We start from the raw sequence: 17879 nt of genomic DNA, 5'->3' as shown, positions 1-17879 counted from the left end.
GGTCCTCAGATGGGCAAAGAAAACTCGGAGCAGTAGGTGGGAGAACGCGGTGATCCGCGTATATCAGGATTGGAGTGCGGAGGTGGCGAGAAGGAGGGCGAGCTTTAATCGGGCCAAGGCGGTGCTTCATAAAAGGAAGGTCAAATTTGGAATGCTGCAGCCGGCAAGACTGTGGGTCACACATCAAGGGAAACACCACTACTTTGAAACGGCGGATGAGGCATGGACATTTATTGTCGAAGAGAAATTGGAATAAGTGGGTGATAAAAAGGGGGGAGAGGAGAGATGATTTCTCAGTTGTTAATCCTGCGACCCGGTAACTTTTCTCTCTTCCCCTTGTTGTGGGGGAGGGAGGGAGGGAGGTGGAGGAGCTGGGGGCGTCGGCCATTGGGGGCGGGGCCAAAAGGGAAGCGCGGGCTTTGTTCCCGCGCTATGATAATTATGGCGGGAACAGGGAAGCAGGAAGGAGGGGGCGTCGCACAGTGCGAGCCGAGCTCACGGGGGGAAGCCGAGGTCGGCCAAAGTTTGCTGACTTCTGGGAGCAACATGGGGGGTGCAATTACGCTAGTGAGGGATCGAGCGGGGGGGGTGGGGGGGGGTTAACTGGGTTGCTGCTGCTGGGGAGAAGGGGGAGCTGGTATGGGGTGGGGTGGGCGGGACGGGGGGGCGCCGCCTGGGGGGGGACACAGCTACGTGGGAACCGGGTGAGGAGCTGGATAAAAAGGGGGGATGGCTAGTCGACAAGGGGGGGGGGGGTAAAGAGCCCCCCAACCCGGCTGATCACGTGGAATGTGAGAGGGCTGAACGGACCGATAAAGAGGGCACGGGTACTCGCACACCGAAAGAAACTTAAGGCAGATGTGGTTATGCTGCAGGAGACGCATTTGAAACTGATAGACCAGGTCAGACTACGCAAAGGATGGGTGGGGCAGGTGTTTCATTCGGGGCTAGATGCAAAAAACAGGGGGGTGGCCATACTAGTGGGGAAGCGGGTAATGTTTGAGGCAAAGACCATAGTGGCGGATAGTGGGGGCAGATTACAAGGGGAGGCGGTGGTCTTAGTGAACGTAGATGACCCGAACTGGGATGATGCCAACTTTATGAGGCGCATGCTAGGACGTATCCTGGACCTAGAGGCGGGGAAGCTGGTAATGGGTGGAGATTTTAACACGGTGCTGGAACCAGGGCTGGACAGATCGAGGTCCAGGACCGGAAGGAGGCCGGCAGCAGCTAGGGTGCTTAAGGACTTTATGGAGCAGATGGGAGGAGTAGACCCCTGGAGATTTAGTAGACCTAGGAGTAAGGAGTTCTCGTTTTTCTCCTATGTCCACAAAGTTTATTCACGGATAGACTTTTTTGTTTTGGGAAGGGCGCTGATCCCGAAGGTGACGGGGACGGAGTATACGGCTATAGCTATTTCGGATCACGCTCCACATTGGGTGGACTTGGAGATAGGGGAGGAAAAAGAACAGCGTCCACCCTGGAGAATGGACATGGGACTATTGGCGGACGAGGGGGTGTGCTTAAGGGTGAGGGGGTGTATTGAAAGGTACTTGGAACTCAATGATAATGGGGAGGTCCAGGTGGGAGTGGTCTGGGAGGCACTGAAGGCAGTGGTTAGAGGGGAGCTGATATCAATCGGGGCACATAAAGGAAAGCAGGAGGGTAGGGAACGGGAGCGGTTGCTGAAAGAACTTCTGAGGGTGGACAGGCAATATGCGGTGGCACCGGAGGAGGTACTGTACAGGGAAAGGCAAAGGCTACATGTAGAATTTGATTTGCTGACTACGGGTAATGCGGAGGCACAGTGGAGGAAGGAACAGGGTGTACAGTACAAATATGGGGAGAAGGCGAGCAGGTTGCTGGCCCACCAACTGAGGAAAAGGGGAGCAGCGAGGGAGATAGGTGGAGTGAGAGATGAGGAGGGAGAGATGGAGCGGGGAGCGGAGAGGGTGAATGGAGTGTTCAAGGCATTCTATGAAAGATTATATGAAGCTCAGCCCCCGGATGGGAAGGAGAGAATGATGTGTTTTCTGGACCAGCTGGAATTTCCTAAGGTGGAGGAGCAGGAGAGGGTGGGACTGGGAGCACAGATTGAAACGGAGGAAGTAGTGAAAGGAATTCGGAGCATGCAGGCGGGGAAGGCCCCGGGACCAGACGGATTCCCAGTTGAATTTTATAGGAAATATGTGGACTTGCTGGCCCCGCTACTGATGAGAACCTTTAATGAGGCGAGGGAAAGGGGGCAGCTGCCCCCGACTATGGCAGAGGCAACGATATCGCTCCTCCTAAAGAAGGAAAAAGACCCGCTGCAATGCGGGTCCTATAGGCCTATTTCCCTCCTGAACGTGGACGCTAAGATTCTGGCCAAAGTAATGGCAATGAGGATAGAGGATTGTGTCCCGGGGGTGGTCCATGAGGACCAAACTGGGTTTGTGAAGGGGAGACAGCTGAATACGAATATACGGGGGCTGCTAGGGGTAATGATGATTCCCCCACCAGAGGGGGAAGCGGAGATAGTGGTTGCGATGGATGCCGAGAAAGCATTTGATAGAGTGGAGTGGGATTATTTGTGGGAGGTGCTGAGGAGATTTGGCTTTGGAGATGGGGATATTAGATGGGTACAGCTGCTGTATAGGGCCCCGATGGCGAGTGTGGTCACGAATGGACGGGGGTCTGAATATTTTCGGCTCCATAGAGGGACGAGGCAGGGATGTCCTCTGTCCCCATTATTGTTTGCACTGGCGATTGAGCCCCTGGCAATAGCATTGAGGGGTTCCAGGAAGTGGAGGGGAGTACTCAGGGGAGGAGAAGAACACCGGGTATCTCTGTATGCGGATGATTTGTTGTTATATGTGGCGGACCCGGCGGAGGGGATGCCAGAGATAATGCGGATACTTAGGGAGTTTGGAGATTTCTCAGGGTATAAATTTAACATGGGGAAAAGTGAGTTGTTTGTGGTGCATCCAGGGGAGCAGAGCAGAGAAATAGAGGACTTACCGTTGAGGAAGGTAACAAGGGACTTTCGGTACTTGGGGATCCAGATAGCCAAGAATTGGGGTACATTGCATAGGCTAAATTTAACACGGTTGGTGGAACAGATGGAGGAGGACTTTAAGAGATGGAACATGGTGTCCCTGTCACTGGCAGGGAGGGTGCAGGCGGTTAAAATGGTGGTCCTCCCGAGATTCCTTTTTGTGTTTCAGTGCCTCCCGGTGGTGGTCACGAAGGCTTTTTTCAAAAGAATTGAGAAGAGTATTATGAGTTTTGTGTGGGCCGGGAAGACCCCAAGAGTGAGGAGGGGATTTTTGCAGCGTAGTAGGGACAGGGGGGGGGCTGGCACTACCGAGCCTAAGTGAGTACTACTGTGCCGCCAATATCTCAATGGTGTGTAAGTGGATGGGAGAAGAGATGGGAGCGGCGTGGAAGAGATTGGAGAGGGCGTCCTGCAGGGGGACTAGCCTACAAGCTATGGTGACGGCGCCGTTGCCGTTCTCACCGAAGAAATACACCACAAGCCCGGTGGTGGTGGCTACACTGAAAATCTGGGGGCAGTGGAGACGGCACAGGGGAAAGATGGGAGCCTCGGTGTGGTCCCCGATAAGAAATAACCATAGGTTTGTTCCGGGGAGAATGGATTGGGGGATTTGGAGCATGGCAAAGAGCAGGGGTAACACAATTGAGAGATCTGTTCGTAGATGGGACGTTTGCGAGTCTGGGAGCGCTGACGGAAAAATATGGGTTGCCCCAAGGGAATGCATTTCGGTATATGCAACTGAGGGCTTTTGCGAGGCAACAGGTGAGGGAATTCCCGCAGCTCCCGACGCAGGAGGTGCAGGACAGAGTGATCTCAGAGGCATGGATGGGGGACAGTAAGGTATCAGACATATATAGGGAAATGAGGGACGAGGGGGAGATCATGGTAGGTGAGCTGAAAGGGAAATGGGAAGAAGAGCTGGGGGAGGAGATTGAGGAGGGGCTGTGGGCTGATGCCCTACGTAGGGTAAACTCATCGTCCTCGTGTGCCAGGCTAAGCCTGATACAATTTAAGGTGTTACACAGGGCGCATATGACTGGAGCACGGCTCAGTAAATTTTTTGGAGTAGAGGATAGGTGTGCGAGATGCTCGAGAAGCCCAGCGAATCATACCCACATGTTCTGGTCATGCCCGGCACTACAGGGGTTTTGGATGGGGGAGGAATCAGAAGGACTCTCAGGGATGTTATTGTATATGTATAGGTATTTGGTATATGTAATTGTATATTGGATTGTATTTTTGGAGAGTATTTATTATCTTGGACAAGGCAGTTGCCATTTAGTTTTATTTTTGATTTTGTTCATATATTATTTATTTACTTGTTTAAAACTGGCCATTGTTATTTATATTGTTTTATTGCTGTGTAAGTTTGGCCAAAAAAATCTTGAATAAAATATATTTTTAAAAAAAGAAATCTGTGTGTCCTCATTGGCCACAGGTGAGATCCCAGAGGATTGGAGGATAGCCAATGTTGTACCGTTATTTAAGAAGGGTTGCAAGGATAATCCGGGTAATTATATGCCAGTGAGCTTGACGTCAGTGATAGTGAAATTGTTGGAAAAGATTTTCAGTGATAGGATCTATGCTCATTTGGAAGTGAATGGTCTTATTACCGACAGACAGTATGGTTTTGGATGAGGGAGGTCATGTCTCATTAATTTGATTGAGTTTTTTGAGGAGGTGACAAAAATGATCGGTGAGGCTGTGGATGTTGTCTACATGGATTTAGTAAGGTATTTGATAAGGTCCCTCAAGCCAGGCTGGTGCAAAAGATTAGATTATATGGGGTCAGGAGTGAACTAGCTGGATGGATCCAGAACTGGTTTGGCCATAGAAGACAGAGGGTAGCAATGGAATGGTGTTCTTCCGAATGGAGGTCTGTAACTAGTGGTGTTCCGCAGGGATCAGAACTGGGACCTCTGACTTCCGGGTGCGGCAATGACCAGCTGAGTCCAGCGTTTCGGCAGCTCCCGTTGGAACGGACTTTTGGGCTCTTAATAGGAGCCCCAACGGCAATTTAAACGGCAAAAACACTGTGCGGTAAACCAGAAGGGAATCCCCCCCGGACACGCATGGAAAAAGGAGAGGATAGCGGCCGGATTGCGGAGAATTCTCTGGAGCAGCGGCAAGGAAGGGAAGCTCAAAGCAAGATGGCGTCGGAAGGTGGCCATTTGCTATGGGGCCCGGAGCAGCAAGAGTTCCTGCGGCGCTGTGTGGAAGAGCTGAAGAAGGAGTTGAAGAAGGAGCTGTTGGCCCCGATATTGCAGGCGATTGAAGGACTAAAAGAGGAGCAGAGGACCCAAGAGCTGGAGCTTCGGGTCGTGAAGGCAAAGACTGCTGAAAACGAGGATGAAATACAGGGCCTGGTGGTGAAGGCAGAAACGCACGAGGCACAGCATAAAAGGTGTGTGGAGAGGTTGGAAGCGCTGGAGAATAACTCAAGGAGGAAGAATTTAAGAGTCCTGGGTCTTCCCGAAGGCGCAGAAGGGGCGGACGTCAGGACATATGTGAGCACGATGCTTCACTCGCTAATGGGATCGGAGACCCCGACGGGCCCTTTGGAGGTGGAGGGAGCTTATCGAGTTCTGGCGCGAAGACCAAAGGCTGGAGAAATACCTCGAGCTATAGTGCTCAGGTTTCTCCGCTACAATGACAGAGAGACGGTTCACAGATGGGCGAAGAAAACACGGAGCTGTAGGTGGGAGAACGCGGTGATCCGCGTATACCAAGGTTGGAGTGCGGAGGTGGTGAGAAGGAGGGCAAGTTTCAATCGGGCTAAGGCGGTGCTTCACAAAAAGGTCCAGTTTGGAATGTTGCAACCGGCGAGATTGTGGGTCACACACCAAGGTAAGCACCACTACTTTGAGACGGCAGAAGAGGCGTGGACATTCATTGTGGACGAGAAGCTGGAATAGTCTGGCGAGAGAAAGAGCTTTTGCGACAAAGTGGTGGTGTGATTACAGGGGACAGGGGGTGGGGGGGGGGGGGGGGGGGGGGGGGGGGGGGATGATTTTTCAATTTGTTAATTTTGTGATCCTGTAACTTTTCTCTCTGCCCCATGTTGGGGGGAGCATGAGGAACTGTGGGCGACAGCCATGAATGGCGGGGCCGAGGCGGGCTTTGTTCCCGCGCTATGGTAATCATGGCGGGAACAGGGATGCAGGAAGGAGGGGGCCTCGCACAGTGGGAGCCGAGGATGAGGGGGGAAGCCGAGGTCAGCCAGAGTTTGCTGACATCTGGGAGCAACATGGGGGGTGCAATTACGCTAGAGGGGGATCTAGCGGAGGGGGGGGGGTTAACTGGGTTGCTGCTGCTAAGGAGAAGGGGGAGCTGTTATGGGATGGGGTGGTCGAGGCGGGAGGGCACCGTCGGGGGGATATACGGGTACGTGGGAACCGGGTGAGGAGCTGGGTTATAAAAGGGGATGGCTAATCGACAAGGGGGGGGGGGGGGGTAATGAGCCCCCCAACCCGGCTGATCACGTGGAACGTGAGAGGGCTGAACGGGCCAATTAAAAGGGCACGGATACTCGCACACCTAAAGAAATTAAAGACGGATGTGGTTATGTTGCAGGAGACGCATCTGAAACTGATAGACCAGGTCAGACTACGTAAAGGATGGGTGGGACAGGTGTTTCATTCGGGTTTAGATGCGAAGAATAGGGGGGTGGCTATCTTAGTGGGGAAACGGGTACTGTTTGAGGCAAAGACCATAGTGACGGATAGTGGGGGTAGATATGTGATGGTGAGTGGCAGATTGCAAGGGGAGGCGGTGGTTCTGGTGAACGTATACTCCCCGAACTGGGATGATGCAAATTTTATGAGGCGTATGTTGGGACGTATCCCGGACCTGGAGGCGGGAAAGTTGGTAATGGGGGGAGACTTCAATACGGTGCTTGATCCAGGGCTGGACCGGTCGAGGTCCAGGATCAGGAGGAGGCCGGCAGCGGCCAGGGTGCTCAAGGACTTCATGGAACAGGTGGGAGGGGTAGACCCCTGGAGATTTAGTAGGCCTAGGAGTAAGGAGTTTTCATTTTTCTCCCATGTTCACAAAGTATACTCACGGATAGACTTTTTTGTCTTGGGAAGGGCACTGATTCTGAAGGTGACAGGGACGGAATATACGGCCATAGCCATTTCGGACCACGCTCCACATTGGGTAGACCTGGAGGTAGGAGAGGAAAAAGAACAGCACCCACTCTGGAGAATGGATATGGGCTTATTGGCGGATGAGGGGGTATGTTTAAGGGTGAGGGGGTGTATTGAAAGGTACTTGGAGCTTAATGACAATGGGGAGGTTCAGGTGGGAGTGGTCTGGGAGGCGTTGAAGGCGGTGGTCAGAGGGGAACTGATATCCATAAGGGCACATAAAGGGAAGCAAGAGGGTAAAGAAAGGGAGCGATTGTTGAAAGAACTTTTGAGGGTGGACAGGCAATATGCAGAGGCACCGGAGGAGGGACTGTACAGGGAAAGACAAAGGTTACATGTGGAGTTTGACCTGCTGACCACGGGTAAGGCAGAGGCACAGTGGAGGAGGACACAGGGTGTACAGTATGAGTATGGAGAGAAGGCGAGTCGGCTACTGGCCCACCAATTGAGGAAGAGGGGAGCAGCGAGGGAGATAGGTGGGATGAGAGATGAGGAGGGAGAGATGGAACGGGGAGCAGAGAGAGTGAACGGGGTGTTCAAGGCATTCTATGAGAGGTTATATAAGGCTCAGCCCCCGGAAGGGAAGGAGGGAATGAGGTGTTTCCTGGATCAGCTGGAATTCCCGAAGGTGGAGGAGAAGGAGAGGGCAGGACTGGGAGCACAGATTGAGATGGAGGAGGTGGTAAAGCATGTAAGCGGGGAAGGCCCCGGGACCGGACGGATTCCCGGTGGAATTTTATAGGAAATATATGGACCTACTGGCCCCGCTTTTGACGAGAACCTTTAATGAGGCCAGGGAAAGAAGGCAGTTGCCCCCGACTATGTCGGAGGCGACGATATCGCTGCTTTTGAAGAAGGATAAAGACCCGCTGCAGTGTGGGTCCTACAGGCCCATTTCCCTTTTAAATGTAGATGCTAAGCTCCTGGCCAAAGTGATGGCGATGAGGATAGAGGACAGTGTCCCGGGGGTGGTCCACGAGGATCAAACTGGGTTCGTTAAGGGGAGACAGCTGAACACGAACATACGGAGGTTGCTAGGGGTAATGATGATGCCCCCGCCAGAGGGGGAGGCGGAGATAGTGGTGGCGATGGACGCCGAGAGAGCATTCGACAGAGTGGAGTGGGATTATCTGTGGGAGGTGCTGAGGAGATTTGGTTTTGGAGAAGGGTTTATTGGATGGGTACAGCTGCTGTACAGGGCCCCGGTGGCGAGTGTGATCACGAACAGGCAGAGGTCTGACTACTTCCGTCTTCATAGAGGGACGAGGCAGGGGTGTCCCCTGTCTCCGTTACTGTTTGCATTGGCGATTGAGCCCCTGGCCATAGCACTGAGGGGCTCCAGGAAGTGGAGGGGAGTACTCAGGGGAGGAGAAGAACACCGGGTATCTTTGTATGCAGATGATTTATTGCTGTATGTTGCGGACCCAGTGGAGGGGATGCCTGAGATAATGCAGACACTCAGGGAGTTTGGGGAATTTTCGGGGTACAAATTGAATATGGGGAAGAGTGAGTTGTTTGTGGTGCATCCGGGGGAGCAGAGCAGGGGAATAGATGATTTACCGCTGAGGAAGGTAATAAGAGATTTTAGGTACTTAGGGATTCAGATAGCCAGGAGTTGGGGAACCTTACATAGGCTTAATTTAACAAGATTGGTGGAACAGATGGAGGAGGATTTTAAGAGATGGGACATGGTGCCCCTGTCACTGGTGGGTAGGGTGCAGGCGGTCAAAATGGTAGTCCTCCCGAGATTCCTTTTTGTGTTTCAGTGCCTTCCGGTGATGGTCATGAAGGCTTTTTTCAAAAAAATTGAGAAAAGTGTCATGAGTTTTGTGTGGGCCGGGAAGACCCCGAGAGTGAGGAGGGGGTTCTTGCAGCGTAGCAGGGATAGGGGGGTGCTGGCGCTACCGAGCCTAAGTGAATACTACTGGGCCGCCAATATCTCAATGGTGTGTAAGTGGATGGGAGAAGGGGAGGGAGCGGCGTGGAAGAGATTGGAGATGGCGTCCTGCAAAGGAACCAGCCTACAAGCACTGGTGACGGCGCCGTTGCCGTTCTCCCCGAAGAAATACACCACAAGTCCAATGGTGGTGGCAACGCTAAAAATTTGGGGGCAGTGGAGACGACATAGGGGAAGGACGGGAGCCTCGGTGTGGTCCCCGTTAAGAAATAATCATAGGTTTGTCCCGGGGAGAACAGATGGGGGATTTGGAGCATGGCAGAGAGCTGGGGTTGTGCAACTGAGAGATCTATTCGTAGACGGGACGTTTGCGAGTCTGGGAACGCTGACGGAAAAATTTGGGTTGCCCCAAGGGAATGCATTTCGGTACATGCAACTGAGGGCATTTGCGAGACAACAGGTGAGGGAATTCCCGCAGCTCCCGACGCAGGAGATTCAAGATAGAGTGATCTCAGGGACATGGGTGGGGTATGGTAGGGTGTCGGATATATACAGGGAAATGAGGGACGAGGGGGAGATCATGGTGAATGAGCTGAAGGCGAAATGGGAAGAAGAGCTGGGGGAAGAGATTGAGGAGGGGCTGTGGGCTGATGCCCTACGTAGGGTAAACGCGTCGTCCTCGTGCGCCAGGCTAAGCCTGATACAATTCAAGGTTTTGCACAGGGCGCATATGACCGGAGCAAGGTTCGGTAAATTTTTCGGGGTAGAGGATAGGTGTGGGAGATGCTCGAGAAGCCCAGCAAACCACACCCACATGTTTTGGTCATGCCCGGCACTGCAGGGGTTCTGGGTGGGGGTGGCAAAGGTGCTTTCGAAGGTGGTGGGGGTCCGGGTCGAGCCAGGCTGGGGGTTGGCTATATTTGGGGTTGCAGAAGAGCCGGGAGTGCAGGAGGCGAAAGAGGCTGATGTCTTAGCCTTTGCGTCCCTAGTAGCCCGGCGAAGGATATTGCTTTTGTGGAAGGAAGCCAAACCCCCGGGCGTGGAGACCTGGAAAAACGACATGGCAGGGTTTATAAAACTAGAACGGATGAAGTTCGCACTAAGGGGTTCGGCTCAAGGGTTCACCAGGCGGTGGCAACCGTTCATCGACTACCTCGCAGAACGATAAAGGAAATGGGAAGGCAACAGCAGTAACCCAGGGGGGAGGGGGGGGGGGGGGGGGGGGGGGAGAGAGGGCTCGGGCAGGTCCTCAGGGGTGTTTTTGTATAGATATTTGTACTTGGTTATGTATATTGGACTGTTTGATTTTATCTCTGGAGAGTTATTATTTTTGTTATGGCAGTTGCCATTTAGTTTATATATTATTTATTTATTTGTTAAAACGGTCACTGTTATATATATTGTTTTATTGTTGTAAAAAGGTAAACCTTTGTATTGTTTTGTTTGACCGAAAAAATTTGAATAAAATATATTTTTTAAAAAAGAACTGGGACCTCTGCTCTTTGTAATATATATAAATGACTTGGAAGAAAACGTCGCAGGTCAAATCAGTTTGCGGATGATACTAAGATTGCAGGAGTTGCGGATAGTGATGAAGATTGTCAGAGAATACAACAGGATATAGATAGGCTGCAAAATTGGGCAGAGAAATGGCAGATGGAATTTAACCCGGATAAATGCGAGGTGATGCATTTTGGGAGATCCAATTCAGGTGGGAGCTATACAATAAATGGCAGAACCATCAGGAGCATAGAGACACAGAGAGATCTGGGTGTGCAGGTCTACAGATCCTTAAAAGTTGCAGCACAGGTGGAAATGGTGGTGAAGAAAGCATGTGGCATGCTTGCCTTCACAGGACAGGGTATTGAGTATAAAAGCTCGGAAAATTATAGACATAGACATAGAACGATACAGCGCAGTACAGGCCCTTTGGCCCACGATGTTGCACCGAAACAAAAGCCATCTAACCTACACTATGCCATTATCATCCATATGCTTATCCAATAAACTTTTAAATGCCCTCAATGTTGGCGAGTTCACTACTGTTGCCGGTAGGGCATTCCACGGCCTCACCACTCTTTGCGTAAAGAACCTACCTCTGACCTCTGTCCTATATCTATTACCCCTCAGTTTAAAGCTATGTCCCCTCGTGCCAGCCATTTCCATCCGCGGGAGAAGGCTCTCACTGTCCACCCTATCTAACCCCCTGATCATTTTGTATGCCTCTATTAAGTCTCCTCTTAACCTTCTTCTCTCCAACGAAAACAACCTCAAGTCCATCAGCCTTTCCTCATAAGATTTTCCCTCCATACCAGGCAACATCCTGGTAAATCTCCTCTGCACCCGCTCCAAAGCCTCCACGTCCTTCCTATAATGCGGTGACCAGAACTGTACGCAATACTCCAAATGTGGCCGTACCAGAGTTTTGTACAGCTGCAACATGACCTCCTGACTCCGGAACTCAATCCCTCTACCAATAAAGGACAACACTCCAGAGGCCTTCTTCACAACCCTATCAACCTGGCTGGCAACTTTCAGGGATCTATGTACATGGACACCTAGATCCCTCTGCCCATCCACACTTCCAATAACTTTACCATTAGCCAAATATTCCGCATTCCTGTTATTCCTTCCAAAGTGAATCACCTCACACTTCTCTACATTAAACTCCATTTGCCACCTCTCAGCCCAGCACTGCAGCTTATCTATGTCCCTCTGTAACCTGCTACATCCTTCCTCACTGTCGACAACACCACCGACTTTAGTGTCGTCTGCAAATTTACTCACCCACCCTTCTGCGCCTTCCTCTAGGTCATTGATAAAAATGACAAACAGCAACGGCCCCAGAACAGATCCTTGTGGTACACCACATGTAACTGAACTCCATTCTGAACATTTCCCATCAACCACCACCCTCTGTCTTCTTTCAGCTAGCCAATTTCTGATCCACATCTCTAAATCACCCTCAATCCCCAGCCTCTGTATTTTCTGCAATAGCCTACCGTGGGGAACCTTATCAAACGCTTTACCGAAATCCATATACACCACATCAACTGCTCTACCCTCGTCTACCTGTTCAGTCACCTTCTCAAAGAACTCAATATGGTTTGTGAGGCATGACCTATCCTTTACAAAGCCATGCTGACTATCCCTGATCATATTATTCCTATCTAGATGATTATAAATCTTGTCTCTTTAATCCCCTACAAGACTTTACCCACTACAGACGTGAGGCTCACCGGTCTATAGTTGCCGGGGTTGTCTCTGCTCCCCTTTTTGAACAAAGGGACCACATTTGCTATCCTCCAGTCCTCTGCCACTATTCCTGTAGCCAATGATGACATAAAAATCAAAGGTCCAGCAATCTCTTCCCTGGCCTCCCAGAGAATCCTAGGATAAATCCCATCAGGACCCGGGGACTTATCTATTTTCAGCCTGTCCAGAATTGCCAACACCTCTTCCCTATGTACCTCAATGCCATCTATTCTATTAGCCTGGGTCTCAGCATTCTCCTCCACAACATTATCTTTTTCCTGAGTGAATACTGACGAAAAATATTCATTTAGTATTTTGCCTATCTCTTCAGACTCCACACACAACTTCCCATCCCTGTCCTTGACTGGTCCTACTCTTTCCCTAGTCATTCGCTTATTCCTGATATACCTATAGAAAGCTTTTGGGTTTTCCTTGATCCTACCTGCCAAATACTTCTCATGTCCCCTCCTTGCTCGTCTTACCTCTCTCTTTAGATCCTTCCTCGCTACCTTGTAACTATCCATCGCCCCAACTGAAACTTCACACCTCATCTTCACATAGGCCTCCTTCTTCCTCTTAACAAGAGATTCCACTTCTTTGGTAAACCACGGTTCCCTCGCTCTAAGCCTTCCTCCCTGCCTGACCGGTACGTACTTATCAAGAACACGCAGTAGCTGATCCTTGAACAAGCTCCACTTATCCAGTGTGCCCAACACTTGCAGTCTACTTCTCCAACCGATCCCCCCAAGTCACGTCTAATGGCATCATAATTGCCCTTCCCCCAGCTATAACTCTTGCCCTGCGGTGTATGCTTATCCCTTTCCATCACTAGCGTAAACGTCACCGAATTGTGGTCACTGTCCCCAAAGTGCTCTCCTACCTCCAAATCCAACACCTGGCCAGGTTCATTACCCAAAACCAAATACAACGTGGCCTCGCCTCTTGTTAGCCTGTCAACATATTGTGTCAGGAAACCCTCCTGCACACACTGTACAAAAAACGACCCATCTAATAATGTACTCGAACTATATCTTTTCCAGTCAATATTTGGAAAGTTAAAGTCTCCCATAATAACTACCCTGTTACTTTCACTCTTATCCAGGATCATCCTCGCCATCCTTTCCTCTACATCCCTAGAACTATTTGGAGGCCTATAGAAAAGTCCCAACAGGGTGACCTCTCCTTTCCTGTTTCTAACCTCAGCCCATACTACCTCGGAAGATGAGTCCCCATCTAGCATCCTCTCCGCCACCGTAATATTGCTCTTGACTAGCAGCGCCACACCTCCCCCTCTTTTGCCTCCTTCTCTGAGCTTACTAAAACACCTAAACCCCGGAACCTGCAACATCCATTCCTGTCCCTGCACTATCCATGTCTCCGAAATGGCCACAACATCGAAATTCCAGGTACCAACCCATGCTGCCAGTTCCCCTACCTTATTTCGTATACTCCTGGCATTGAAGTAGACACACTTCAAACCATCTACCTGCACACTGGCCCCCTCCTGTGACGTCAAATCTGTGCTCCTGACCTCTATACTCTCATTCTCCTGTACCCTAAAACTACAATCCAGGTTCCCATGCCCCTGCTGCATTAGTTTAAACCCCCCCAAAGAGCACTAACAAATCTCCCCCCCAGGATATTTGTGCCCCTCAGGTTCAGATGTAGACCATCCTGTCTGTAGAGGTCCCACCTTCCCCAGAAAGAGCCCCAGTTATCCAGAAATCTGAATCCCTCCCGCCTGCACCATCCCTGTAGCCACGTGTTTAATTGCTCTCTCTCCCTATTCCTCATCTCATTATCACGTGGCACGGGCAACAACCCAGAGATAACAACTCTGTTTGTTCTAGTTCTGAGCTTCCATCCTAGCTCCCTGAAAGCCTGCCTGACATCCTTGTCCCCTTTCCTACCTATGTCGTTAGTGCCAATGTGTATAGAACGTTGGTTAGGTCACATTTTGAATACTGTGTCCAATTCTGGTCACCGCACTACCAGAAGGACGTGGAGGCTTTGGAGAGAGTACAGAAAAGGTTTACCAGGATGTTGCCTGGTATGGAGGATATTAGCTATGAGGAGAGATTGAATAAACTGGGATTTTTCTCCATAGAGAGACGGAGGCTGAGGGGGTGACCTGATAGAAATTTATTAAATTATTAGGGGTATAGATAGGGTGAACAGTTGGAGGCTTTTTCCCAGGGCAGAAATGACAATTACAAGGGGGCACAGGTTCAAGGTGAGGGGGGAAAGGTTCAGTGGAGATGAACGGCGGTAGTTTTTTTTACACAGAGGGTGGTGGTGGCCTGGAATGCACTGCCAAGTGAGGTGGTTGAGGCAGATACGTTAGCGACCTTTAAGACTTATCTGGGTAGGCACATGAAGAGACGGGATATAGAAGGATACAGGTGGTTGGTCTAGATAGGATACGTGATCGGCGCAGGCTTGGAGGGCCAAAGGACCTGTTCCTGTACTGTATTGTTCTTTGTTCTATGGACTTTATCGACAGTGCATGTACTTCATGGCAAAGCAAGGGCTATGTTGAGTTTGCAGGTGACAGACACATCGGGATTCAACAGCTTGAAGACGGAAGTTGGAACGAGAGCAGACATATATTGAAGTGAAGGTTCTTCTGAATGGAAGTATTGACAAAAAAACCTTGTGTTTTATAAATAATTATTTTCTATAGCACTCACCATTTTGCGAACAGCTTCCCGTAATTTTTTCTCTTCTTCTATCATAACGATCATATCCTTATAAACAGCAGATGCCAAAACTACATCCAGATCCTTCGACTTGGATGCCATCTTACAAATCATCTCATCGTGGGAGAAAACACAGTAACGATTCAGGAGACGATAATGTTCTACACACTGTCGGCCCATTGGCAGCTACAAGACAAACACATTCAACAGGACAATTTGAAAATACATTTAAGAGTAGGGTTGGCTGCATAAAGCATGTGAGCAAAGCTTTTGGGCCACAAGTTGATGTGCATTATAAATGTTCTCATCTGGGGACTACAAAAACATTACTGCTTCTAATTTAAATACGTTAATATCTCCTTAATCTAGTAACAAATAAATTCCATTCAGTTATTAATCAAGATTTTTGACTATAAATCACCTTTTTTCTCCAAATGAAGATTCAGAAAAAGTTACTCTGCATCTTCGCCACATACACTGAAGTGCACACTTACCCAGTCCATCGTGCAGAAATTTACAGCTTCTGCAAAGTTGAAGCCCTGGTTAAAGCCACTGTGATACGCTCTGGGGAATGTGATGACAAACTCCCCTGCACACTGATTCGTTCTATAAACCTGTATTGATAAAGAGATCTTGTAAATTTCAACAGACCGCAATCAACATGGTAATGGGCACAGCCAACCAGTGTTATGCCTACAATTTGTTCAGTTTAAGGGTCTTTACATGAATAATTTTGGGAAACAAGATTTTATAATTCAGAACAGAATACATCTGATGAATTAAAGAGAAAATGCTTTCAACTGAATTTGTTGCACAATTGAAAATATTACATTGGCACCTTGCATTAGAAGAAGTTCCATTCCAGTATCAATATTAATTCAACTTCTTAAATTCACACAATTCCAGAGAAAATTTCCAATGCTGTTTCTAACCAATAGGCACACGGCAAATAAAAATACTACACTTCTATTGCTCATGTACCGCTCTTCACAACAGCCCATATCTTCAGGCCAAGCATTGGAACCCCTCTATCCGACATTGATCAGACATAAAACTACCCATTTACCTGCATGTGATTTTTCTGTCCAAACTTCCAATGGAGGATCCTACCGAACTCCCTCAGCCCAAGAATTCACGGAGAGAGCAGCAAAGAGAATCTGTGCAGAAGCATGCCCCCTTTTTACTACCATTTTCTGGTATGCGTTTAAATAACTCCAGGCTTCTCAATGTGTTGGTGGGTGAGTGAGTAAATGGGAGGTGGGTGAGGTATGTGGGTAAGTGGATAAGTTGGCGGGTGGATAGAGTGACAGCTGGGTAAGTGGGTCTGGGGATAGCCAGGGGGTTAAAAGGGGAGTGGGGATGGGGACGGTCATTTGTATGTTTACCCAGGAGTTAGACTAGGAGTTCATCAGTCTCAAGTGACTTTTCAAGTAACTAAGTCAGAACTGTCCAAAGTTTCTGACTCTTAACTCAAAGACTGAGAACTTTTTGGAGGGTCTCGGGAAGGTGGAGAATTGTTCATCAGATGTTCAAACTTCTCGAGCTATTTCTATGGAGTTGGTGTGCTGGGGCTTCCGTGGGAGTCCTGGGTCATATATCCGGTCTCTGCTGATCCGGGGACCAGGAGGTCTGGCCAACATTTGTAATTTGTGGCAGTATTTCATATTCAATGCTCTCTTTGTGTTTTAACTTGTTAACAATGTTGCAAGTCACACCTGCATACATTCCCTAGAAAGTAAATTAACCAATGTCTCATAGAAATGTTTAATGGAGCATAATTTATCTTTTTTTCAAAAAATATTTTCAAATTTTTACAGTTTCGTTATATCATACTTTCTCAAACCCACTATAGAAATACAACAGGAAATTTTAGGGATACTCGCTCTGCCATTGCCAGTAAAATATTCTGAACAATCACTTCAAATAGTTATGCGCTGCTGTCCAGGTTAATTCCTTGGGTTCATGGGTACACCAATTTATTTGTTGATATTTCAAACCAAGGAAGTCAACCCTCAATAACCACAAAGTAGGAGTCATTCAATCCGCCGGCTCACCGGCCTGTTTAATCAAATAGCAAGCCTTTCTGCTAACAAACAAACATCTGTCTTTGCTTGATTATGCTTAATTCCATACTTTTGTTTTCACATCATATAAATGAGCAACAGGGCATCGCATTCATGTGTTAAGTAAAAAGCTGGTCAGCAACAACATCCTAAAATGAAAGAAAGGAACCCTAGGCAGCCTCCTCCTCCAGCAGCCTTCGCGCCCCCTCCCCGACACCACTTTTCTGGTAGCAATGTTTTGCACAGTATTGTTACACTGACCATAAATGAAAGAAAGGAATCCTAGGCACCCCCCACACCCCCGCTTACACGGATCATAATCCAGCTCAACTCACTTAATCTGCTGATTTGTTAATGAAATACTATCCATTCCAGCAAACCACCCTGATTCAGATCATGCCATAACTCAACCATATGCACTTCAAACTTATTTTTAACAGAAATTGCCCAAAATTTTCATGTAGATTTGATCAGCAGTTTGTGTGATATCTGCTATCGGCATTACAATGGATGTTGTGCAGAGACAGTTGATTGCTGTTTTGTTGGTTAGGTTTAGTGTAGTGGTCACAGTTGGAAATGACTGGCAAGTGTTGCTATCATTGTGATACGTTCACAGATTGGAATCATACCATTGAGTGAGTCACAGGTCAGTGCTCTGCGAGAAAGATTTTGGAAGAACGAGACAGGGCATAAAAATGCAAAGTTTTAAAAAACATTTAGAGTACCCAATTTTTTTTTTCCAATCCACCTATCCTGCACATCATTTTGGGTTGTGGGGGT

At 49.0% G+C, this 17879-nt stretch overlaps 1 protein-coding gene across 4 annotated transcripts in view; it reads right to left on the bottom strand.

The window, feature by feature from the left end:
• The window catches only part of kdm5ba (lysine demethylase 5Ba), a 676108-nt gene that overhangs the window by 287601 nt on the left and 370628 nt on the right, over nt 1–17879 (bottom strand). For all 4 annotated transcript variants that reach the window (XR_011935801.1, XM_072480724.1, XM_072480725.1 and 1 more), the window contains exons 13-14: nt 15531–15650; nt 15028–15222 (exon numbers count right to left, since the gene is read on the bottom strand). Coding sequence is in view for 3 of the 4 variants with exons in the window: in XM_072480724.1 (XP_072336825.1) it covers nt 15028–15222; nt 15531–15650 (315 nt within the window). In the remaining variant the exon portion in view is untranslated. The remainder of the gene's footprint in view (nt 1–15027; nt 15223–15530; nt 15651–17879) is intronic.

This window comes from Scyliorhinus torazame, chromosome 17 (genome assembly GCF_047496885.1).
Source record: "Scyliorhinus torazame isolate Kashiwa2021f chromosome 17, sScyTor2.1, whole genome shotgun sequence".
NCBI lineage: Eukaryota > Metazoa > Chordata > Chondrichthyes > Carcharhiniformes > Scyliorhinidae > Scyliorhinus > Scyliorhinus torazame.
The sequence above is the reverse complement of the archived record's forward strand: the minus strand, read 5'-3'. Positions and strand labels throughout refer to the sequence as shown.